The sequence below is a fragment of the Carlito syrichta genome, unplaced genomic scaffold (assembly GCF_000164805.1).
Source record: "Carlito syrichta isolate Samal-C Ts95f unplaced genomic scaffold, Tarsius_syrichta-2.0.1 Scaffold307204, whole genome shotgun sequence".
Lineage (NCBI taxonomy): Eukaryota > Metazoa > Chordata > Mammalia > Primates > Tarsiidae > Carlito > Carlito syrichta.
The window spans coordinates 5,316-30,591 of NW_007251300.1; the positions used below are offsets into that span (position 1 = coordinate 5,316).

General features: G+C 44.3%; 1 protein-coding gene across 1 annotated transcript in view; it reads right to left on the reverse strand.

The window, feature by feature from the left end:
* LOC103266490 (putative tetratricopeptide repeat protein 41) overlaps window positions 1-25,276 on the reverse strand; it is a gene marked incomplete at its 3' end in the record, with an annotated part of 31,613 nt that overhangs the window by 3,450 nt on the left and 2,887 nt on the right. Inside the window, exons 3-7 of the mRNA XM_021715586.1 lie at window positions 23,390-23,567; window positions 19,835-20,049; window positions 11,245-11,405; window positions 7,687-8,128; window positions 4,933-5,172 (exon numbers count right to left, since the gene is read on the reverse strand). Of these exons, the coding sequence (XP_021571261.1) occupies window positions 4,933-5,172; window positions 7,687-8,128; window positions 11,245-11,405; window positions 19,835-20,049; window positions 23,390-23,567 (1,236 nt within the window). The remainder of the gene's footprint in view (window positions 1-4,932; window positions 5,173-7,686; window positions 8,129-11,244; window positions 11,406-19,834; window positions 20,050-23,389; window positions 23,568-25,276) is intronic.

The window sequence follows — 25,276 nt, forward strand, 5'->3', positions numbered from 1 at the left end:
GCATGCCTGTAATCCCGGCTACTCGGAAGGCTGAGGCGGAAGGATCGCCGGAGCCCAGCAGGTCGAGGCTGCGGTGGCCGGAAGCGGCCACTGCACTCCAGTCTGGGCGACAGAGTGAGACTCCAAAAAAAAAAAAAAAAAAAAAAAAAGAGTTTGAGACCAGCCTGGGCAACATAGCCAGACCCTGTCTCTACAGAAAATAAAAACAAAAAAATTAGACAAGTTGGTGTTGGTGGGACACCTGTCGTCCCAACTGCTCAGGAGGCTGAGGCAGGAGGATCACTCGAGCACTTTTTCTTACAAGATAAATGGAACACACAGCTGGATGGCATACCATACCCAGCTTTTCATAAGAACTGTAATTAGAGGGTAGCCCGTTGCTTAAACAACCATTCTGCATTCCCACTGCAATCATTACCAAGTCACCTGTTCATTTAGAGAGTCTTCGCACTAGCTGGTCTAAAGTGTGCAGATCTGCCCAGAGGGCAAGTACAGTGCTTAAGCTACCCATGGAAGAAAAAGAAAACTCCCTCCCCGCCCCACCCCCAATTGTGGTAAAGATCTGTGTGTGGGAAGCAAACTGGGAAAACAACATGGGGAATGAGGGAGAAAAAAAAACTGGGACAAATATTACCCTGATTCCAAGATTTGGAGTGTTAAAACAAATGCTTAAAATGTGTAAAACATTTTCATAGAACATACTGAATTTAATCTGATCTTTTAACAAAATAGCCTCATGAGAAAGCTATGGATAGAAGTCCCCATATGACAAATGAAGCCACCTAAAATCGGAGAGGTCAGATGACTTATATCTGGTCAGCACGTGACCTGACTTACCTCTAGTGCTCCTCTGGCTACATGAGGTACGACCCAAGCATCACCTATGCATTCATGGTGCAGTTCAGCTCTCACTGAATGACTTAATGGCTGACATTTATGTAGTGTTGTCATTGCTCGTGGGGGGCTAGGGTATGCTGTACTGACAGACAACCCCCAAACCTCAATGCCTTCAAAGAGCAAGGACTTATTATGTCCACCACAAGTTGGAAACCCAGACTCCAACCCAGGTCTCCCCACTGTGGGGCTGACAGAGTAGCCGCCATCCTGAATGTTGTCAGGGGCCATTTAGTCACAAGGCTCCACCCAACAAGGGCGCCAGGAAGTCGTTCCCATGGTGGGAGAGGGACTGGAAATGCTGGCATTTGGCTCAAATGACCACCACAAGTGTTGATCATAGCACTTGTGTAGTAAGGTACAGGTTCTGTACCTTATGTGAATGGGCATTTTAATGCCCTCAAGGTAAAGTGTTCTTATGCTAATTTTGCAGGTGAGAATGAGTCATAGGGAGGTAAGCACCTTGCGTAAGGTCACACCAGTTCTGTCAGACTCCCGAGTCACTAGAGGTGCCACTTCTAGTAGATGCTGTGGTGATTTCCAGGAGGAGGGCAGGTGGCCCATTTGCCAACAGCATGTAGACCTGAGAGTGAGATGAGGACAGGGCGAATGAAACCAAGCGGCTCCTGTGCCATGACCAGGGTGTCACGACAGGTGGCTCGCACTTCCGCTCCTGTACTCACCACTCCAGCTCCCGATTCCACTGCAGGCAGCCGCCAGAGGCTAAGCTCCTAGGGACGGAGACCGCTAGAAATGGCAGGCCCCAAACCTCAGAAGGCAGGCCCAGCCAAGCCCTCACTCAGCAAACGTCTACTGAGTACGACGCGAGTGGGGCCCAGGGAATTCAGAACTGTTTGAGGGTATCTGATGAAACAGAATATTCTTTAGGCCTGCAGAATTCAAGATCACCACCTAATTTGCATGGGACATCTTGGGAAAGGTGGTAGGTAGGAAGCCACAGGGAAGATTCGTGAGGAAAACAGAAAAGGAGTTCATGGCGGATACCATTTCTTCCGAGTGCTTTGCAGGAATCACCTCACTGACTACTCACAAGTAACAGTCAATGAGGTTGATGCACTTATTGCGTAGGTGAGGGATCTGGGACACAAGGTAAAATAATGTGACAAAGGTTATCAGCTAACAAGAGAAAGCCAGGTTCACCCCCCATCTGGCATCAGGACCCACTTTTAACCATGAGGCTCTATCGACTTCTTCTGTTCAACAGAGTTGGAAAACATTGGATTTAGGGGCACTGTTGTAGGGTACAGGTTTACAAGAAGAAATGAAAGAGGCTCTTTCTGGGAGAGACAGGTGGAGGTGGGAGAGAAGGCCATACGGGTGCCCACCTCTCCCAGGAGACACCTGCCCCCAATGTCTAGTGGAAGCAGCACAACCTTGGCACCTTGAGGTCTGGCTGCTTTGGGATGAGGGGAGAGGGAGAGACCCTTGACATGAAGTCTGGTTGTCTCACGGTGAACGCCATCAGCAGAAGCAGTTGTGAGGCGCTCATCTTGGTAAGCAGAAACTGGAAGAGACTCTGGTGACTACAGCCAACAAAAGATGGGTGAGCACAAGTGACTCTACTGGGACACCCAGGAACACTTGGAGTGTGTGAGGACTTTCCAGGGGGCTGGTGGAAAAGGACCAGCCTAGTCTGAGGATGTTCTAGTTGCACAAGAAATAAGTGAAATAATATCTATGACGTGCCTGGCACCATGAATGCACTGAAAAAAGAATGTGGCTGTCGTGAGCAGTATTCACATGACACAGGGTCTAGAGGCCCCAGGGAACCGGTCTCAGCTTTGCAACTCTCCTCTGCCCTATTCCCTGCCCCACTGACACATGCATGCATACACACACACCTGTGCACACAAAATATCTGAGGCCAAGCAATCCTCAGCTGTAGTAACAAAAGGGGAAAGAGACAGCTCTACCACAGACCAGGGACCAAAGCGTCTCTCTCCAGGTTAGCCAACTTTTGGTAGGAGTAATTTAGGTTACACATTGAGCACGATGCTAGACAGAACATTAGCTTCAAAGTCAAGAAGCATGTAGATGCACATGGCTAAGACAGACCAGCTTGCCTCTAAATGATTGTGACATCTAGACAAAAGGGTCAAAGATAACTCTTTCCAAAAAGACCACAGTGAATTCAAGTACTCTGGCCCAGGCATAGGATCATCTCATCCTTGGGGGATGGGCTTGCTTCTCATGCCCAGCCACGTGGTGTTGAATTACTGCTGTTATAACACCTGACTCCTCTAGCAAACACTATCACTCATAGTCCCATTCTGCAGCAGGACAACTTTTTTTTTTCCTGACAAGAGTGACTATTGCCAGCAGTGCTTTATCTGTGGGTTCACCATGCAGCAAAGGGGTGCAATGTGTACCCAGAATTTTAACAGCCACACAATGGCCCTTTAGTCCCTGCACCAACAGGAGCATCATCGTCCTTAGGGAAATGGAAGAAATGAGTGCATTGCAAACCACCAGACAGCAAGTGAGAGAGGAGTGGACATAAGTTTTGGAGCTGCTCATCCCAAGGCCCGTGCTCTCCTGTAATCACATGACTTAAGAGACAGTGGGGTTGATCACAACATAGGAGGAAGTAGTAAAAAAGATTTCTCTTTTTAAAAATGAAAGTAAAATAGAACACAATAAATCTAAAAGGACATTTGCACGCAGCTTAGAATCTTCCCAGAGGTCGTGATCTAAAGATTTTTCTAGTCCTTAGACCTGCAGTGCTCTGCTCCCTCGTCAGGTGTTCTTGGGTGCAGACCAGCAGTCTTCTTCAGAAGAGGTAAGAATTTGATTTCAGAATCGGGGCAGAGACTGTGAATTCCAACCCAGGACCCATTTCCCTCTCCTTCATGACTGAACCCCACCCTAGTTTAGGGCAGCAGCATGCCCAGGCTGAACCTCTCTCCCCAGCTTCCCTGTGTCTAGCTGTGGCCAAGTAATGAAGTTCTGAGTCAGAGACTCAGAAATGCTAGGAAAGAAAACTACTGGGAAAGCTCCTTAAAGGACGTGGCAAGCTCTTCTTCCTTCCTGTGGCCTGACACGTGATGGCTGGAACTCCAGCAGCCATGTAGATGAGGTGGCCTTGAGAATGCAAGCCAGTGTTGTGAATCAAGAACAACTAAGGGGTTGGGTCTCAGGTGCTTTTGTGGAGCCAAGAGAGTAGCCCAGGACTGCTGCTTCCGGAAGTCTATTATTACATAGAGAGTAAACCCTGAGGTGTCCAGTCACTGAAGTCAGTCCTCACTTACTCTTGTCACTTACAAGTCCTAACTTACACAAGCACTCTCATACGTGCTTATGCTACAGAAACCCACTGTTGTCTGTCCATATTGCTACAATCCTTAAAAAAAAAGGCATAATGAATGTTTAAGCAGGGCTTGAACGTGCCTACATTCCTGAGAATTAGCAAAAGAAAGCACATCCCTTATCCCCTATATATTCCCTGTTAATTCACTTCAAAGAACAGACCATCCTATTCACTCCTTTCCATCAGTGGCCATAGATTTGAAAATATGCACCCATATAACCATAAGTCCTGTAATTTATATAACTTTTTGCATATTATAACCACTAACCAACAATATGTTGTAGTGAATAATCTTTTACTTTGTAATATGCTCTGGTAACTCCCATACTCTATGACAGACTTATTCAACTCTGATTCGGTGTTACTGTTAACACTGTGAGCTAACTTTTGGTGGCCGGCACTGGGAAATGCAGACCATAAATATTGCTGTTGACAAACTAGTCAATCTGTAGACACCAGAAACCCTAAACTTATTTTTTTAAAAAAAAGGGTTGTGAAACTTAAGGGACAAGCAGAATGGTTCCAGAAATGCCAGGAGTCAGCTTCTGTCTCTCTGAATTCTGAATTCAGAAATAAATTTCTTTCTGTCTCTTGATTTATTGGTGTCGAGAGATAGCAGCGGAGTGTTTGCTCGGAACATCACACCTATGGCCCTCATACGCGACCCCTGCTTTCCCAGTGGGTACCTCGCAGGTGCAAGTCTTACTCACCCAGAAGCTTGTGCTCCACCGCACTTCGCAGGGATTGGTGCTGGAAGTACAGAAGACCGTCGGGCTTCTCCTGGACCCACAGTCTGGTGGCATTGCGGAAGGCAGCCCAGTGCACTGGGGTCACTTTGTAGTGATTCCTGTAGCCCAGCATGTCCAGAAGCTGGAGCAGCTCCTCCTCGGCCAACCCACAATGTGAGACGCACAGCAAGCACAGGGCGTCGGCCACCCAGCCATCCCACCCTGTGCAGACGTGAAGTGACAAAATGAGAGCTGGCATGAACAGGTGTGACACTCGACGTTTTATATGACTAAACAACCTATTTCTTTCAATCATCCTACAGGCAAATACCATCCTACAGGCAAATTCCATCCTATAGGCCAATTCCCGTCTTAAAAATGAGGAAAACAAGCATTGAGAAGTGAAGTCACACAGGAAAAAGAGCAGAACTAGGATTGGAAACCTGATAGCCTGGCTCCAGAGCCCACACTGCTAACCAGTTATCATCCACATTGTCATGACAAACACATCAGAGATATGGTGACATGCAGGCAAGCTTGGCAGTCATCACACCATGCATTTCTGCTGAGCAGTCTTCATCACGGTTTTCCAATAGCGAGCTGGTGTGTGGGGGCGTGGCTGGCTTTTCTGAGGGATTGTTCGCCCGTCACACATCCGGACACCCCTTGGGCCAGCTCTCCACTCCTCACCTGACCTTTGCTTCTTCCATCTCAGCTGGATTTCCCACCAGCTTTATGGCCAACTGATTAGAAAGAGGTCCTCATACCACTGAGAGAAATGACAACACCCCCCACCGTTCCAAACTTATCCTATGTAGGATGGGGGATGAGGCCAAATTACCTGCAGTCTTGAAGAACAGGTAGACGGTTCTGCCCCAGTTGCCCAGGCTTCCCCTGACCGCTGCTTCCCAAGCATTGCCTGTGCCTGTGGCTGAGTCCCCTGGGCCTCAGTGGGGGTGGCTGGGCCGTGCCGGGGCGGGCAGTCTCTGGGGAAGCTGACCTGGGCTTCCCTGCACAGTCCTGGAGATGGAGGGTAGCACTACCATGGGACACTTTGCCTGAGTGGCTCTTCTAGGGGAGCATGGAGACCTTATTTCCACCTCCTTGGAGGTGGGGGAGGGCACAGTAAACTTGAAGCTGATGTTCTTTTTTTTGTTTTGAGTTGGAGTCTCACTCTGTCGCCCAGACTGGAGTGCAGTGGCCGCTCCCGGCCACCGCAGCCTCGACCCGCTGGGCTCCGGCGGTTCTTCCACCTCAGCCTTCCGAGTAGCCGGAATTACAGGCATGCGCTACCACGCCCGGCTGATTTTTTCATTTATTGTAGAGATGAGGTCTCGCTGCCCAGGCGGGTCTCGAATCCGCGGGCTCAGGCAATCCACTCACCTCAGCCTTCCAAAGGCGCGGGATTACAGCCTGAGCCATCGAGCCTGGCTGAAATTGATTTTCTCTATAGAAATGCAAACTCTATAGTGAAACATGGGCAGGACACTATGTCGTGGTACCCATCCATGTGTCTTTCATTCCAAGGATTTTCTGCTTCTCTCTCCCCACCCCACCTCCCCACCTCCATTCCAAATTCACTGTCCTTGAGAGAAAGAAGACTGTCACCGCAGAAACGAAGGCAGAAAAGCTTAAGTTTCAAAATAGGCATTTGAAGCTCATGGCCGAGATAAAGGCTTGAGAGAACAAACTCTGCCTCTCAAAAGCATGATTGTTGAATATCATAAAACAAATTCCTGACCAACTCGTGGAATAAACTGTTTTACCACAAATAACAGATTCAGACAATTACAGGATGGGGTCTATATTTGAAGATAGAGGATATTTTTCCCACCTGAGAAGAAAAGAGACTTTGCTGAACTGAGAAAGGTATAGGAGAGAGTCGAGAAGCCAAGACAGGAAAAGCAAGGAAGCTGGCTGAGGGGGTCCCTCCACTAGGACAAGGGACCACGTCAGTAGGTGGCAGCAAAGATCCAGCAACCCCAGACAGATGGGAACAGGGCATCCTGGAGGAGGCATCCAAAAGTGGAGAGATGTCAATATCTGCGGACCATCTGGGACCACGGCCACCTCGCCGGAAGAAGCAGGGACAGATGGCAGCCAAGGACACCCTGCACCCGGACCCTCAGATCTAAGCTCAACCCGGTGAAGACATGGGAAGGACATAAACCTTTGCCTGACTGAAAAAATCCTGAGTTGACCGAAAACAAACCAAGTTGATAGAATTAAACTGACCTGACTGCATTAGGTTTCTGCCATCAGTAGGACTGAAATTGAGTTATGGAAATAACAGTTCATTTCTTAGATTTCTGAAAAAATGTGACTGAAATTTGTGTCTAATATGGCTCTCCTTACAGTCAACACAAAGAACTCCCTAGATAGAGTTACCAAATTTAGCAAATAAGTATACAGGATGCTAGTGAAATATGAATTTCAGATAAACAACTAATTAATTTTTAGTACGAGTATGTCCTGTGTAATTTGGGGGAAATATTGAGAATTATTTGTTGCTTATCTGTAATTCAAATAATTGTAGTATGTGTCATACACTATCTGAGACAAACGTCTACTCAAAGATTATTTGTTGTTTATCTGAAATTCAAGTTTCAGTGGGCATCCTGTATTTTCTCTGCCAGTCCTACCCACCCCTAGATCTTACTCCCCCAGATAGGAGTCCACCACCCACCTTCCTTCCTGTGGACTCCCACCATGCTGACCACACCGGCCAAGGCCTACCTTCTCCTGAAGACACAGCATCTGACTTTGCCTTTTTTGGTTTAAAAGTCCAACTATAGTCTTCAATCCAGCGTTTCAGGATCAATTCCCAGAGCTCCTGAACAGAGACCATCTTCATGTACTCCCTCATACACTGAAACTCATTTCGGTAAATTCGACATTCTTTCAGTTCATTGGCCAGGATTGTGAGTTTTAAAGGACTGAGGTTTGGTTTTTTCCTCAAAGCTTGTCTGCTCTGATGGAAGGGGTCTGGAATGGGAAAGGAGAAATGCCGTCGAAAGATGTTTAGTTTTGTTTCTTCATCTCCTGGGCTAATGAGTTCCACCGTCCTCACATCTGGGCGGGCACATAGCGACTTGTGGGACAGGCTGGAGGAGACAGTGCTCATGATAAATTTGCAATGAGGAGATAGCGAGCTTGGCAGCCAGGAAAAGTCTTTTGCCTGATGGAGAGAGTCAAAGACATTCAAAACTTTAAAGACTTGACAATGACTTTGCTGATAGTTTTCAGACTTTGAGTAGGTGGAATACAGGGTGGAAGTATAGGTAAGGGATAGGTATTGGGTCAAGGTTATTAACAGTAACTTGGAGAGTAAGCAGTACAGTGCTAAAAAACAAAATATATCAATTCACACTCAGTAGAGCCAAATTTGACTGCCTCACCTATCCGTTATAAATTTGATCATGTAAACACGAACTCTAAAAAGAGGTTCCTATGAGCAAGTAATTTAATAAAATCACATACTTCTGAAAATGACCTACAGTGATACCAGAGGAAACCTGAGAGAGTGCAAATGGAACCATTCTGTTGAAAAAGAGGACATTATTTCGTGCTAAAGAATTGTTACTTAGTGCAGCAATACTATCATGAGCTAAATGGTTTTATTCAGGAACAAAATAAACACTTAATACAATCTTTTCTTGAATCCTTTAATGCCTTTCCCATCCCACTTTGCCTAGTGATAGCAATTGTCACATACTGTCTACTTACTCTGAGCCAGGCATTGTGTTGAGTGTGTCTGCAGGCACCAACTGTATCAATTATGTTTCTGATTTTCTGTATCTTAGGATGTTTTGGCATCCCTCAGCACCTTAGACATCTAGGGAGAGACAGCCCTCCCAAGGATAGCTAACTTCTGAGGGGGTTGTAGACAGCTTGCCTGGAATCTGTGCTGCTTGTACAGCCCAGTTGATCAAGGCCATCTTCTCCTCTAACTCACTCACCAAGCTAATATTGCCTCTGCCCTAAATCAACCCAGGGCCTCTGTATGTTAAATCCTGGGTGTAATTTAAATACACTAACTCATCCAATCCTTCTAGCAGCTCTCTAGAAAGGCAGAGGAACCCGAAGGACAGAAGGCTAACGTCTCATCTAGCTCATTCCACTGTTAGGTAGTTTGAGAGGAAAATGGGTAGGAAATGGGAAACCAGCTGACATTATTCATTCATTAAGAAACGTCTTTCCTGATGAGTTGGGCTGAATGCAAAAGCCACCTGGATTTTAAAGGGCACATTTTTTTCCCTCTCTATACTGCCCTTAGGAATGTGGTTTCCCCCTTTCCTCGATGTAACCTGTTAGGGAGACCGACCTTAACTAACGAATTACTGCTAATGTTTAAGAGAGAAAACCAGCCATACGAAATCACCTAATAACCAAGAGGCATGGAGAAGATACATGTTTTTAAAGAAACACCTGCAAACCTGAAAAAGGAGCAATCTTGTTGGGCTCTTTTAAAATTCCCTAAAATCCTCAAAATGTAAACTTTCCTTTATGAAATTTAGTTTCAAACTTATGTTTTATGTTAATCATTAGCTTGGACTTGTAAACTAGAGCTCATTACATGTATGTATAATAAGTCATGAAAAGGTAAAAGGGATATAGCCCCAAAATTGTTAAAAGACCTTTGTAACTTTAACAAGGTAGAATTAACAATATCTAGACATTAGCATATGTCACAGGTCACATGAAGGATTTATGACCTAACCATAAAGGGGGAAAACAAGCCCAAGAGGGAACAAATCAGCAGAGACCAGAGACTAAGACAAAGAAAAACAAACTCTAAAAGACCAAACCACAGAATAAATGGGCTGTCTCATTCTCTGAACAGCCCGCTACTTTTGATTCTTAGGAGTAGACTTTTTAAAAACCCTGCTTTGCTTTTCTGGCTTGCAATAAAACTCTGCTTTGCTGGCCTAAGTTGGTATTCTGTCCCGTTCTTTGTTCACAAATAACCAAAGAACCCTGAATCAGCATTTCCGCTAACAACACTAGTAAGCAGCAAAGCTGGGACCCAAATCAGGGGTCTGGCTTCAGAAGCAAGCTCGTAACCACGGCACCAAACTGCTTCAGGTGCCTGTCCATCCTCCCTTCATTACATGCCCTCACAACACTACGTAGGGATCCGCAGCAGCACTTGTCAAAGTTGCAATTTTATAGTTATTTGAGTGATGTGTTTTCATTAATGTCTGTCATTCCCCCACTAGAATGAAAGCTCCATTTCTTTGCAGTGACCAAATATCTGTCTTTGCCATAGTAAGTGCTGAATAAATACTTGTTGAATGGCTGTCATGTATTAAATTAAAAAGCAGATTACAGAGGTTTATTTTGCCCATGCCAACTCTGGCACGTCTTTGTTTCTTTTTTCCCTTCTTTCTCTAATAAACTTTGTTTGAAAACTTTGGGGGGGAAAAAAAAACCGATTACAAAACAATATGTGTGTAACTTCAGTTACATAACCATGTATTTGTTTGCATATCTCCATATTCATAGGAAAAAAGGCTGTACACCAACAAAATGGTTAACAATGGTGAGCTATGAGTACATTTACTTTTCTATTTTCCTTTTTCACTTATCATATTTTCTATAAGATGTCTCTATTACTTATATAATTTATTCATTACATAATTGATTACATACACTTTTAAGTTTTAAAGAAACTGCTTCCCAGAGTAATGACTGGTAGGAAGAAGTAGTAGTGGTTCCACTTACCCGATATTATTTCAAACAGGTGAAAAACTAAAGATGGCAACTCGTGAATGGGTTTGAATTTGGTACATGCAAAATCAACGTAGATGAGGTAAACCAAACTATCAAACATAAAGAGCACAGCAGGGGGATCAACAAGACCCTTAAAACATAAAGCAAGGGCAGACCCATGCAGGAGGCCCACAATTTCTAGGACCGGACTGCCATGTCTGAATTCCAAGCCCACCACTTAACCCTCTTAGTGCCCTAGACAAGCTACCTAACATCTCTGTGCTCAGTCCCCTCTTTGTAAACAGGGATGATGAATACAGTCTCTTCCTCATATGGTTGCTATGCAGATTAAATGTGCTAAATATGCCTGAAGTTTCTAAAATGGTGCTTGTCCCATTATACAGACATTATATAAGTAGTTCAATAAACTATAAAGAAGTGATTAAGATATTTGGGTTATAACCCAATAATATTTGGCCAAAATATGCAATACAATAGAAAGATATTATATACATCCTAAATCATGCAGTTTGCTTTTTATAAAATAGTAATAAATAGGGGTTATTTTTTAAAAGATGTTACCTTCTGGCCTGAAACTCCATAAATGCCAATCAATTCTTCAATTCCATCTAGTACAAGTATACATGGCTTTAAACTGATGGAAGCAATGAACACGTCCACAAGTAGTGAAAAGATCAAGACATCTGAGTCTTCATTAAGAACATCCGTTTCGAGCTGAGTTCCTACAGCACAGAAATTTGCTCAAATTAGGTGAAAATGTTTCCATCATTGCTAAAATATGTTAATGGGCTGGGGAGGCAGAAGAGGTTGGGAAAAATGAATGCTACTCACAGCTGTGCAGCTGACACATATATGTATTCATGTGATTAACATCTTCAAAATATGCAACCCAAAAGGGATAATGATATCTACCAACAGATGTCTTCAATACATTTGCAGGATTTTATTTAAAAAAAAAAATTTTATATCATCCAAAACATTACTCTCATTTTTCAGAATGCAAAAGCAGATCGTGTTACAAAGAGGTAGATGGGAAGAAAGAGATGTCTTGTGACCTGTGAAAGTTCCTGCCACCCCTTCACTGTAGGTGCTTACTTAGGGTCACGCCCTGGGTTCTTTCTGCAATGTACACACACAGCTGCTTCCACCCATCTTTTTTTTTTTTCTTTTTTTGAGTTGGAGTCTCACTCTGTTGCCCAGACTGGAGTGCAATTGCATGCTCCTGGCCACTGCAGCCTCAACCTGCTGGGCTCTGTCGATCCTTCTGCCTCAGCCTTCTTCCAAGTAGCCGGATCTACAGGTGCGTGCTACCATGCCTGGCTAATTTTTGATTTATTGTAGAGACCCTAAACATTCTGGGCCCTAAACATTGGACATGTGAGCATAAAGGTGGGAGCAACTGACACTGGGCTCTACTAGTGGGGAGGAGGGAGGATAAGGAACACACGACCACCCATTGGGCACCCTGTCCACTACCAGGGGGAGAGAGGGCTCCATAGACCTCACCTGCATGCATTTATTTATGTAGCACATCCTCACATGTAGCCCACAACTCTAAAATGAAAAGAAAATAAAAGCAAGACAGATATTAGGTAGTTGGTTACTATTTGGGGTTGCTGCTGCTCTGTCAGTCACAGTCTGCATGCTGGTCCTCTCAAATGACTCCCTTTGCTTTTTGCTAGATCATGGCTTAGTTCTCTCTAAGAAATTATCTCCAGAATCCAAGGTCTGGGGTCCAATCCTGTGGGTAGAGGAATTTAGGATTGTGCCTGTTAGGTTTAAGATGGGTTGGAGGCCAGGTTCGGTAGCTCAGTCTGTAATCCCGCGCCTTGGGAGGCCGAGGCAAGTGGATTGCCTGAGCCCGTGGGTTCGAGATTCCCCGGACAACTTGGCGAGACCTCATCTCTACAATAAATAAATAAATAAATTAGCCGGGTGTGGTAGCGCGCGCCTGTAGTTCCAGCTACTTGGAAGGCTGAGGCGGAAGGATCGCCAGAGCCCAAAAGGTCGAGGCTGCGGTGGCCGGGAGTGGCCACTACACTCCAGTCTGGGCAACAGTGAGACTCCAACTAAAAAAAAAAAAAAGTGGTTCTTGACAGGGTGGTTCCAGGAATTAGAGACATCCTACAACACAGGACAGCCACACACAATGAAGCTTTGTCCCTGGGCCTATCCAGCTTTCAGATAATTTGTCACATAAAGGGGAGAAAAAACTGCAAGCTCCTAACCTAGAAACTACTCCATTTTACAATAAACACATGCAGTAGAGGTTTCACTGACCCAACATTTCAAACAGGTGAAAAACTAAAGATGGCAACCCATGAATGGGTTTGAATTTGGTACACGCAAAATCAACACAGATGTAGAAAGCAACTACCACATAAATTGTGGAAGATTATACATAGTTTTGTCTAAGATGATACCAAGATTTGTTCACATCTCAGAAAATCACCACCCTATAACAATATTGCCCACGATGTCAGTCTTGATCACAGCACACCCATGGCAACCTATGTATAGATCGACACATATTGCTTTCATGGTGATTTTTCACATAGAGGCATTGTGTCTTCTATTAGAATCATGTCTGAGCATTTACATGTTGAAATACATATAATAACATTACTTTACCTATATTCATCTTTTTATATACTAGAGTTGTATCAATTTTAAAGAGATTTTAATATCATGAAATAATCATAAAATCAATGACTTGAAACATATATGAATGTGGGACATAAAGGGGGAGAAGGTATCAGAAAAGAGAGATTGAACTAGTGTCAAACAAGAAAATTGTTTTCCAAGAAAGAGAAGAGAAAGAAATTAAGCTCAGTGCTTCATGCTCCGAGTTTTGCGGTGTTTTGTTTTTTTTTTAAGAAAACATTTAAAATTATGTATGCTAGGGGCAATGGAATGTCATCTCTTACCTGGCTATTTTTGGTGTTGTTGAACAGTGCTGATGTGATGCTACTGTAGGATAAAACTGTTTGGTTGGCAGTAAGTTGGTGTTTTGGGCCTTGTTTTTGTTTTTGAGTCAGGTCTTACCCTATCACCCTGTTACACAGGCTAGAGGGCAGTGGCACAAAAATAAAATAAAATAATGGATACTGTTGAGATTTTAGACCTAAAGTGACAGAATTCTAGAGCAGAAGAGGTTCCTGGAAATCACCTGGCCCCGTCCAAATCTCTCATTTGTGGATGAGAAAACTAGACATTTGTGGATGAGAAAACTAGACAGGCAGAGTGAACACACAGACTATCAGGTGCTTTTGCAACGCTTATTTTTCTAATAACTTGTTTTTAAACTGGCGTGGCCACCATTTCTTGGTGTGGAAGGTTTACTAGCAGTCTCTGTGGGGACTCTCAGAGGCAAGGATCATCTGCCTCTTCCACGTAGCTGGCATGGAGGCTAAGAGACAAAGAGGACGTGAATGACCTTCAAGCAATACACACTACCTGGCAATCACAAAGCACAGATCACTAATATAATCGGCAAATAATCCTAGGAAAAGATACTCCAGGATAATGCTGAGCGACTTATATCTTTGTAGATGAAGGAAAGCACATATGTTATTTTTTTTTTAATTTTTGTTTTTGTTTTTGTTTCCCCACCAGATACCTCTTAAACAATATATATTTTTTTTTATTTCAATAGCTTTAGGAGATATAAATGGTTTCTGGTTACATGGATGCATTGTATAGTGGTGTTGAGTGTTTTTAAAATCCACATTTTGGGTGATTATAATTATTTTTTCTCAAAATCATGCTGAAGATAAAGTTAGCATTACTAGGATCAGGAAATAATCCTAAACATTAATTATTATTCTGGCAGGACCAATCTGTCTCTACTAAATGAAAATGGTCTATTGCCTTATTTATCTCAAAATAATTTTTTTTCAGGTGGGGTCTCACCCTGTTGTCCAGGCTGGAGTGCAGCAGCACAAATTATGGCTCACACAGCCTCAACTTCGTGGGCTCAGGCTCCCAAGCAGCTGGGATTACAAGCCTATGCCATCATGCCCAGCTAATTTTGTGTGTGTGTGTGTGTGTGTAGAGATGAGGTCTCACTACGTTACCCAGGCTGATCTCGAATTCCTGGGCCCAAGCAATCCTCCCAAAGTGCTGGGATTATAGATGTGAGCCACCATACCTGGCCCATTGCCTAATTTAAGTGGCAACATCTCAAGTGTTTGAACATTCATTTAGGGACTAACAAACACATATACTTTTTAGCTGTGTTGTCTCTCCTCATCCAACATAGATTTATTGAGAAATTTCTGGATCTGTACCAGGCACTGAGTATAACAATGGCCAATAAAATAAATGTAATACCTGTAACTCACCGAATTTATGGAAGGAGACAGACAATTAAAAGTACAACAACAGGACCATTTGGAAGTCACCTGAGGGACCCGGAGAGGAAATCTCACAGTATTTGGAGGGAGACACCCACGTGAACTAAAATGCGGTGGGACAGGGTTCCCCTTGCTGCCCGATCGAAGCTGAGGCTGAGGTACAGAGGCATTCATCAGCCCCTCTAGTGGAGGTGACTTTTGAATAGGGCCTAAAAGATGAGAAGGATTTCACTGCCCTGAAAACAGGGAGGGGCGTTTCAGGAGAAGAGAGTAAGCAGACAAAGCTATGGAAGGACAGAAGTGACTGGCGTGCTCCAAGAAGACTAACTGGCGGGAAAGAGAAGTCAGCAGAGCCCAGGGCGCAAAGCTTAGAGAGCCCTGCCAAGGATTCCACCTGTTCCACAAAGCCACTTTGAATGTAAACTTTCCTGACATCTAATGCTGGTCAAGAACCCTGATGGAAGTAACCCAAAAGAGGGAAATTTTCATCTGTTGACTCAAGGAGGTAAGACGGTGCAGTGACAAGGACCAGGCACTTCAACTCAGCAGAGACCCGAGTTTGCACACCCTGCTCAACCCTGTGTAACCATGTGGCCCTGTCATTCTGAGCCTCAGTCTCCCTATCTGGGATGATAATATTAAGGACAGGTCAGTAAGAGCATTAAATGAGACACTGATGAAGCCCCTAGCACAGTGCCTGGTACTCAGAAAGCTTTCAATTCGAAATTGCCACCGAGTCCCATAGGGTGACACAGAGAGAAAACACGCAAATAAGAAAGCCGGTGATCCCACGCTGACCTGTGGTGCGTGCCTTCTGTAGCACAAGGCAGGCGAAGGCCATGAGAGTCAGGAGAGCTGGCGACAGGCAGTGCTCATTCCCCAGATCCCTTTATCCTGGCCAGCAGGGGTTGAGGACAGAGGAGCAGAGATGTGAGTGGCACAGGGAGTGTTTTCACATCCCCGACTGGGAGGATCCCTGCCTCGCAGGAGCTGCAGCTGCAGACAGCTGAGGCAGGTGACAGGAAAATGCTCTCTGCGAAGCAGCAGAATCTGCTCTCAGTACCTGGCCTCCCCCGCTGCGTCCTCAGCAGCCGCTCCCCCTCCTCGGCCCACATCTACCTCACCCAGGTAAAACCCTGTTCAGGCACAGGCAGCTGTGCCGGAATACCCTGGGACTGCCTTCTACGCTCACCCTCAGCCTCTCTGGGCTGCAGAGGTGACAGCTGCAACTCTCACACGGTAGTTCTTCCTCTCCTTAACCCAGCAATGAACAAGGATGTCTTGTTTCTCTTAGCAGCCCCCACTCCCTGCTTCTTTCTCTAGCTCAGTGAAGAATAAGAATAGCAACAATAGTAACAACAATAATGATGGCAGCAGTGTGCCATGTATGACTTTCAATTATTTACATGTATTATCTTTTAATCTTCACACAGTCGTACCGGGTAGGTCCTCTTAATCCCACCTTCATTTTACAGATGAGAAAGTGGGGCACAGAGAGCTTAGGTCAACTGCTCAAGATCACACAGCTAGTTAAGTAGCATAGCCAGAACTGTGGGCCAGGTCCAGGACCACAGCCCTTCCCCTTGGCCTCCCACCATTAACAAGGAGGGGTGTTCTTTCGGGGAGAGACAGTGTCAAGCATTCCTAGGCTGTTCCTGAATTTATTCTGCTGTTGTCAGCCTACAGACCTGCATGTTTGAAAGACAGCAGCTGTTCTTACTAGGAGCTTTCCGCACCCAAAAACCACACTCATTAAAGTAATAATCCACTTGGGAATGAAATCATAATTGGGTGTGTACCACTGAGTTTGCATCACCAACATGGCCAGACTGAATACCTTTGGGATATGCCAGAATAGGATTAGTCGCCGTATAGACACAATCATGCCTGTTTCTACTCATTTTGATTTTACCCACTTTACATGCTCTGAGAAACGCAGTCATAGAGGCCTCACAGACACTCATCACATGCGTAGAAAGAAACTCAAGTCCCTGTCCCCCTCATAGAGATAAGATCTATCTATCAAAACCCCACCCAGTGGGCACACACACACACACACACACACACACACACACACACACTCAGGACCCAGAGACACACGTGGGTACACGCCCCTGATGAGAAGAAATGAATTCCCAAAAGCAGACAAAGTCAGACACATACAAACATGCAAGTACACAGCAGGTGCTTAATAATAATAAGTAAATATTCATCACTGCTTACTACATGCCAAGCACTGAGCTAAGCACCTTTATCTGTCACACTTTATCTAGCTAATCCTCTCAATTACCTGTAAGGCACATTTTTTTTTTTTTTTTTTGAGTTGGAGTCTCACTCTGTCGCCCAGACTGGAGTGCAGTGGCCGCTCCCGGTCACCGCAGCCTCACCTGCTGGGCTCCGGCGATCCTTCCGCCTCAGCCTTCCAAGTAGCCGGAATTACAGGCATGCGCTACCACGCCCGGCTGATTTTTTGATTTATTGTAGAGATGAGGTCTTGCTGCCCAGGCGGGTCTCAAACCCGTGGGCTCAGGCAATCCACTCATCTCAGCCTCCCAAAGGCGCGGGATTATAGGCTGAGCCACCGAGCCCGGCAAGGCACATTTTTATTATTATCAACCACATTTTACGAACGTGAGTGTGAGCCACAGAAGGTTAAAATAACTCACCCAAGGTCACAGGGCTAAGAAGCGGCGCAAGGTTTGAATGGGGGCGGTCAGGGTCCCCCCCACTGCTTCTAGCACAGTCAGGCCCGAGACAGACACACACCTTGCATCTCACGTAGTACACGTCCCCAGCAGAACTCCCAGTTTCCCTCAAACCCTGCTTCCCACCCCACCCCACCATGGTCGTCCGTCTCAGTCAAAGCCCTCACGTCCATCCAGCTTCCTAAAGCCAGCAGCTAGAGGTTCCTAAGGAGTCCTCATTTCTTCCCTTTCCCTCAACCCACATGTTCAGTTACTCAGCAAATCCTCACTCCATCAGAGACCCTCCCACTTCACTGCCGTTGTCCTCTCCGAGCCACCAGCCTCTCTGACCGACACAGTCCCTAACAAGTGGCCCTGCCTCATGCTTGCTCCCACATCCATTTTCCCCACAACAGGCTGATTGTGAGCTTTTAAAACCGGCACTCAAGTCATGTCAACAGCCTCCACAGGCCTCCGCTGCACTTAATAGGGTCCAAACCCAATATTCTGGCCTACAGAAGCCCAGACCTGAAGTGGCGCCGCCCCCCCCGCCTCCTGCTCTGTCAGGTCGACTCCCCCTCAGTCCACCAGTAGGCCACACTGGCCCTCTTTCCCATTCTCATTCACTCGACTTTGTTTCCCGTTTGGGAGCTGTATTGTTAGCTGTTCCTTTGGCCTGGAATGTTCTTTCTTCTGGTTGCCACACGGCTGGTCCCTTCTTGTCAAGGAGATCTCTCCAGAGAGAGCAGCAGACACAATGGCTATTTGTTCCACAAAAGCTCACACTCCCCCTTCAACAGGGCAGGGTTAGCTTTCCATCTCTGCTCCGTTCCCAGTGGGCCATGTGGGCCCCATGTGGCCATGTTCTTGCCAAAAGAAGCTGAGATGTACCAGTTCCAGGCCAAGACTTCTAAGGAGCAGGTGTGCTTTTCCTATTCTCTCCCCTTTCCTCTAAGCCATAAGCAGAGGACTCTGAAATCCTAGGGATGACACAGCCTCAACATGAAAAGAGCTTGTGTCCCCAGATCACCCACGGAGGAAAGCTACTTGTTACCTGACTAGAGATCACATCTTAGAATGTTACAAGAGGAAAAAATAAACTTCCACTTGAGCCACTGAAAGGTAATTTTGCTGACACAGCAGCTAGAGTCACCCTGAGAGCCACAGTCCCTCACTATTCAAGGAGCCACCCTGTCCCCTTACCACATCACAGTATATGACATTTATCACTATTTGTTGTTTCCTATTTATTTGCCATTTGCCTTTCTCAACTAGAACATAATATCAATGGGAGCCATGTCCTTATTTGCCTGACTTACTCTCATATTCCCGGAATTGGGAAGGGTGTCTGGCACAGAACAGGCAACCAATTAATATTCTGTCATGAATGAGTGAATGAGTAATTGAGCGTGCTCAACAAATACTGAACTGAAAAGGAGGCACAGTCATTGAGAGGCTCGTCTGGCCAGGGGCCTTGCCCCTGTGTCCTTGAACCAGGCTATTCCTGAAGTATCTAGTATCCCTCTTCCTCTCGTCCTCTTCTCCTTCAAGTATTTATTTATATGCCCCTGCCTCAGTGAGACTTCCCCAGCCTCCCCTATTTCAAATCCTAATAGCTCTGACCCACACACTGCCTACCTTCTTTCCCAGCTTTGTTTTTCTTCATAGAACTCACCATCATCCAGCAGTCTTTATCCTTTATTTAGTTACTCAGTTAGTTCTTTGCCCTCTCTCCTCCCCCAAGAACACGAAAACTCCATGAGGTAAGGACTTTTGTCTACTGTGTTCACCTGTTCACCGTTGTATCCCCCGCTGCCTGGAACGGCGCCCTGGCACACAAAGGTACTCAATTTGGTGAAAGAAGAAAGAGAGGGAGGAGGGAGGGAGAAAGAGGTAGAGAGAGAAAGAAAAGAAGGAAGGGAGAGAGAGAGGGAGGGAAGGAGGGGAAGAAGAAAGTTCAGCTCTATGAATGGAAGCAGTGGGTGGACATGGGAGACAATAGGGAGTTTAGCTCAGAAAAAGAGACAATAGCCACATGGGCAGAAGAAAAAGCCGCTTGTTTCTAACATTCCAGACATTTCCTGAATGAATGTAAAAGTTTGAATCTATTACCATAGTTTTTGTGCTGTAATTCTGTGATGAAGTAATGGATCACGGACATGATGTCACTGCTTTCACAGGTACTCCCCACAAAATGAGGGATCATCAACATACTCGGATATTTCTCTTTGAAATAATTCACCCAGTTGGCAATCAGAGTGGACTTCCCACAACCACGTTCTCCAGACAAGAGCAAAATTGACTTGTCAGTTGGAAGGGAACTGATTCTGAAAAAGGAGTAAAATACAGTTAAGAATATTTACCAAGGAAGGAAAGAAGGCAGAAAGGGAGGGAGGGTTGGGGGAAGAGGGAAGAGAAAACTTTCCTGCATACATTTTCCTCTAAAGGATATGAAGTTCTAGTCTCAATTTTGGCCTTAGTTGGCTTCAAAGGAGTCATTCACCCTCTGAATTTCAGCTTTGTCTTGTGTAAAGTTAGGAAAGTAGAGAGACAGTATCCTTAGAAGCTACACAGATGCTAGGGTTGTCTGATAAGAACCTGGAGTTCTGTCAAGAGCCCAGGGCCTCAGGAGGGAAGCTATCACACTTGCCCACTGCCCCTGTGTCCGATCCAGTCTTCCTTCCTTGGGTTACTATCACCATCACCAAGCTGGTCCTTGGTATAACAACATATTGGAAGAGAATCAAACACCGAAGCACTCATATGCCACCAAAGAATTCCCATCAATCCTGATGATTATAAAAGTATAAATTCAACTAAATTATCAGCATTGTTGATGACTCACTGAGAAGCAGTCTCCTCCTCTCTCAGGATGATAGCTGATAATACTGCATAAACATGATTTCTTTGATCTGGCAAGAGCATAACATAATTTGCTGTTTTAATTTTTGGGAAAAGCTTCTGGATGTGCAGAGGATTCTCAGGCCCGTTAATATTACTACATACAGACTCCAGCCTTGTGCCTTACACAGTCATTCAACAAATATGTCTGATTTTTCACTGAGGTGGGTCTCATGAGGAGGGCAGTTACTGGGCTTATCTTATTCACTATTGGATATTTAGTGACTAGCAAAGCACCTGACCATAAATTGTTGAATGACTGAATGAAATAAAATAGATAAACCTGACATTCACATTTAACAAAGCAAGATCAGTCGGATTAAAATAGAAAACCTAAAGTAGTGCCACTAGAAGTTACTTCATAAGAATTCCGTCTCTATCAATGTGAATTAGGAATCAGCACTTATTGTTGAAATTATTTCCCTAGGAAATTTGAATGGTTGAGCTTGATTTTGTGCTCTGCTTCCACCAAAGCCCTCTTTCACACTATTGCCAGCCAAGCAGTGAGGGTGAGCCTGTCAAAAGGTGTCATACAGGTAGCTCATTGCTCTGCTCAAAAGTAGTAAGAGCCTGAGTCCTTACGATGACCTGTGAGACCAGACAAGACCTACGCCTTCACTGTCATCCTTCACATCTCCAACCTCCCTCCCTACCACTGTCCCCACAGCTCTGACTTCCTTACAACTGCCTGACCTCCAGCCTCGGAGCCTCCATGTTTATAGCAACCTCTGTCTGAAAGCTTGCCCCATTCATATTAGCAGAGCTTGATCCTTCACCTACTTCTAGTAGTTTCCCAAATGTCACCTCCTCAGTAGGGTGGCCCTCACCACACCAGATGGACTAATTACTCTCAATGTTTCCTTTACTTCCATAGCACTCGAAAGCCTCTACAATGATGGGTATTTTACATATGCATCATGTGTACTGCCTTTCTTGACAAAGCTCCATGGAAGCAGGGATTTGAGTTCTCTTCTTTACTGTCATATCCTGTGTCTAGACAGTTATTGCACCTAGCAGGTAAAATCAATGAAGGAAAAATGCAAATATGTTGTGTCTACTTAAGTAGGGCTAGGATCTTGGTGATTTCTTCTCAAGAACAAACAAAATGAAAACATCACAAAGATCTGGTTTCCTTTCAATATGAGAAAAATGGAATACCATTGATCAGATGGTTGGTGATTAAGACAATGCTTTGAAACTTTAAAAGAACTCTTTTCTGTTGACCTATGCATGCTATTTAGGAACTTACAGTACAGAGCATTGTTTCCAGATGGCAAAGCAAACAAAGCCCTGAATGTTTACATACAGCGAATCTAAAAGGACTTACTTGTTTTATTTTTATTGAGTGTGATATTTTCAGTCGTTTGATTGCAATAAAATGTATTAAATTTCTCTTCCACTCTGAAGTACTTAAAATTATAACCCAAGTGAGAAATAACTCACATGCTAAAAAAAAAATCACTTCTTTTCCCAGTGGTCGTCATTATATTCACAAGGCTGTACAAACATCACTGCTATTTAATTCCAGAACATTTTCAACACCCCAAATAAAAAACTGTCTCCACATTGAGAGTCATTTTCCATTTCCTCCACTACCCTCATTCCCCAGCAGTCACTGATCAACCTTCTGTCTCTATGGATTTGCCTACTCAAACCTAACATTTTTAACACATGGCCCATATGTTTCTCGTATAGTCTTAAAACATTGACTGAGGACCATATTGTATTGGCCAGATAAATTGTCCTCCTCTTGGCATGGGCTCCTAGTGCACCAAGAACATTGGTAGCTCTGTGCCTAAGTGAACTAAACTGGTGGGGCTGAGCCCAGGGCAGTGATGGGGAAGACGGCCAGCCACTGCCGGTTTCTTTCAAATCACCAGACTCTCACAGGACAAATGAGATCCATGGTAAGAGCTGAAGGATGAGGAGGGAGGAAATAAGACCGTCCTAAGAACCTCTCCACTTCTAGGGATGAGAGTGAGAGGAGCACCATCAACAAACTGCAGCTCTCTTACCCCTGGGTGGGTATGTCACCACCCAGGGTGGGAAAGCTGTGGGGACTTTATTATGGAGGACACTGGATGAAACAATGAAGGAGTGCATACATTGGGTAAGATAACTTGACTTCTTTTTTTTTTTTTTTTTTGGAGACAGGGTCTCACTTTATTGCCCAGGCTGGACTTGAACAGTCCTTCTGCCTCAGCCTCCCAAGTAGCTGGGACTACAGGCATGTGCCACCTCCTCTGGAACAAGATAATCTGATTATTTTCACACAGACACAAATAATGATATGGTCCATATCATAATAGTAAGCACTGGCCGAATATCTCAGTGTAATTAACAATGAGCTTATGATGCATGTGGAAGTTCTTTGTAAACTACACAACACTGTGCAGATGTGTTCTCCATATTTCCTAATCGAACTGCTTCTCTTCGAGTCATTCCATCATTCTTGAGAATTACTTAGACCAACTTTGAAGTATGGGAGAAAAAAGAAGGCGAGTTCACTGCTCTCTGGAAGTTTATGATTTTCTTGAAGATACTGGAAGAAAGTATGTGAAATACCAGCAAAGCTGTGCAAGTGCAGAGTGATATCTGTAAGGAAATCCTAACCCAGGGGTGGCTTTTTGGGGGTCTCTCTTGCAATAAGAGATGATCATAGCATGGGAGAAGTGCAAGAAGAAGACATTGCAAATTGGGGGGATCGCACTTACCAAAGTTTTGCTCAAGCCCCATGAAAAGGCTTGGGATTCCTTAACATCTCACCTGAGAACTGAATCCAAACTGGAACCTGCAGCTGCAGTGTTGGAATCAAGTTCCACATCCTTTAAGGCAAATCTTTCCAAGATTTCAAAGGTCCTGTTTGACTCCTTGGAGATAACGAACTGCTGACACTTTTCAGTAAACTCTTCATGATAGAAATGTTCAAAGCTGTGCTTGTAGTCTTCATAGCCAAAAAGATGGTCTCTTTTAATCTTAGATTGTAGTTTTACATTTTCACTTCACATTACTATAAATGCCTTCTATTTACTAATGAAAGATTCTATAAGCTAGTGAAAGAAAACTATAGGCACGCGACTTAACCTTCCTCATGCTATTTATACATTTCATGACCTCATAATGACAAGGGCAAAAAAAATTTGACTTTCTACATAATTCTGTCATTTTTCAAATTGTCAGCTAAGTAGAAAGTTATCTATTTCAATCTCATGGGATATGTGTGTGTGTCTATCCACAGCAGAATTTGGGAGAGTGGGGTATATTTTTAGGATAAGATGCCCTAATAATGACGACAGCCATGGGTATAATTGCAGCTCTGCCATGGGGCAAGTCCCTTAAACTCTCTGGTAAAATAAAGGAGGAGGGCCAGACAATTGGGTGATCTCTGAAGTTCCTTCCAGCTTCAATTTCCTGCAGTTGTAAACTCATTAACTAAAGTCAGGGTGTTCTGGACAGCCAAGACACCCAACTGTCTCTGAAGACACCCATATTCCTCAAGTTTCTCTTTGTAAGGGTACAGGGTGTTATCAACATATGCAGGGAAAGAAATAAGATAGGCTAACCTGGTAGGTTTTCAAGACACTCATCTTGTACCTTCATAGTTAACTGGGCTACCTCATGGTTTAGGTTAGGACCAGAATAGACCCAGAGGACCTATAGGCTGGCCAAGGTCAGCTTGAAGTTTCAGTCTCAGACAGAATTTGGGATGACCTTACAGTCCAACAGACCTCTTGAGCTAATCTTGAACCTCACCCACTATTCTCAAGTACCTTCAAAGTCCTCAAAAGTGCTTCTAAGGTTCAAGAGTATAAAGTGACAGCTCTATATTGTCTTACAATAATCACTATGAGATTCTGGAGTTACCTGGGTGATTAAGAATATCAAAGACACAAAAGAGAAAGAATTTATCATTTCCTTCTAAAGAATTTTTTTTATAATTCTTCCATTCTGTGCCTCCTACTTAATTCAGACATTTAGACCACATATAAACATTCAAGAATAAAGTCTAAAACAAGCTAATCATTCCATAATATCCCAAGTCAAAGACTAAGGAGAGTATTATGGAGAAATAATTTGACCCTGACCCAAACACACAGGAAGGCTTGAGCCTTGAACACATTAGTGAATATTAATCAATGAATGCAGTTCAGACTGAGATTAGTAAAAGAATATAAACTACATTTCTGATTCTAGCCAAATGTATACATTCTCCCAGAACCCATTTATTATTATTCATTCTTGTTAACTATTTACTCTGTGCCTAATATGAGCTAAGTGCTGTTTTCAGATGTTTTATAAACATTATCACCCTAAAAGAGGTCAAGTTAGTCCATTTTACAGAAGAAAAAACTAAGGCTTACCAATATTAACTAATTTGCTAAAGGTCACATGGCTAGGAATAGAAAAATCTAGAATCTGAGGACATGTCTATGAGATTCTAAAACCCCAAACAGGTAGCAAATATTTGGGATTACTTTTTGGCTACCCATTATCCATTTGCCCTACCCTAGTTTGAGTAACAACCCTAGATTCCATTACCATTTGGGATCCATCCATCCCAATTCTCAGTTCATATTATTCCAGTGGGTCTGTCTCCACTTTCAGCTCCAGAGATGGCCTATGGCCCAGTCAGCCAGTCAGAGCATCATATTC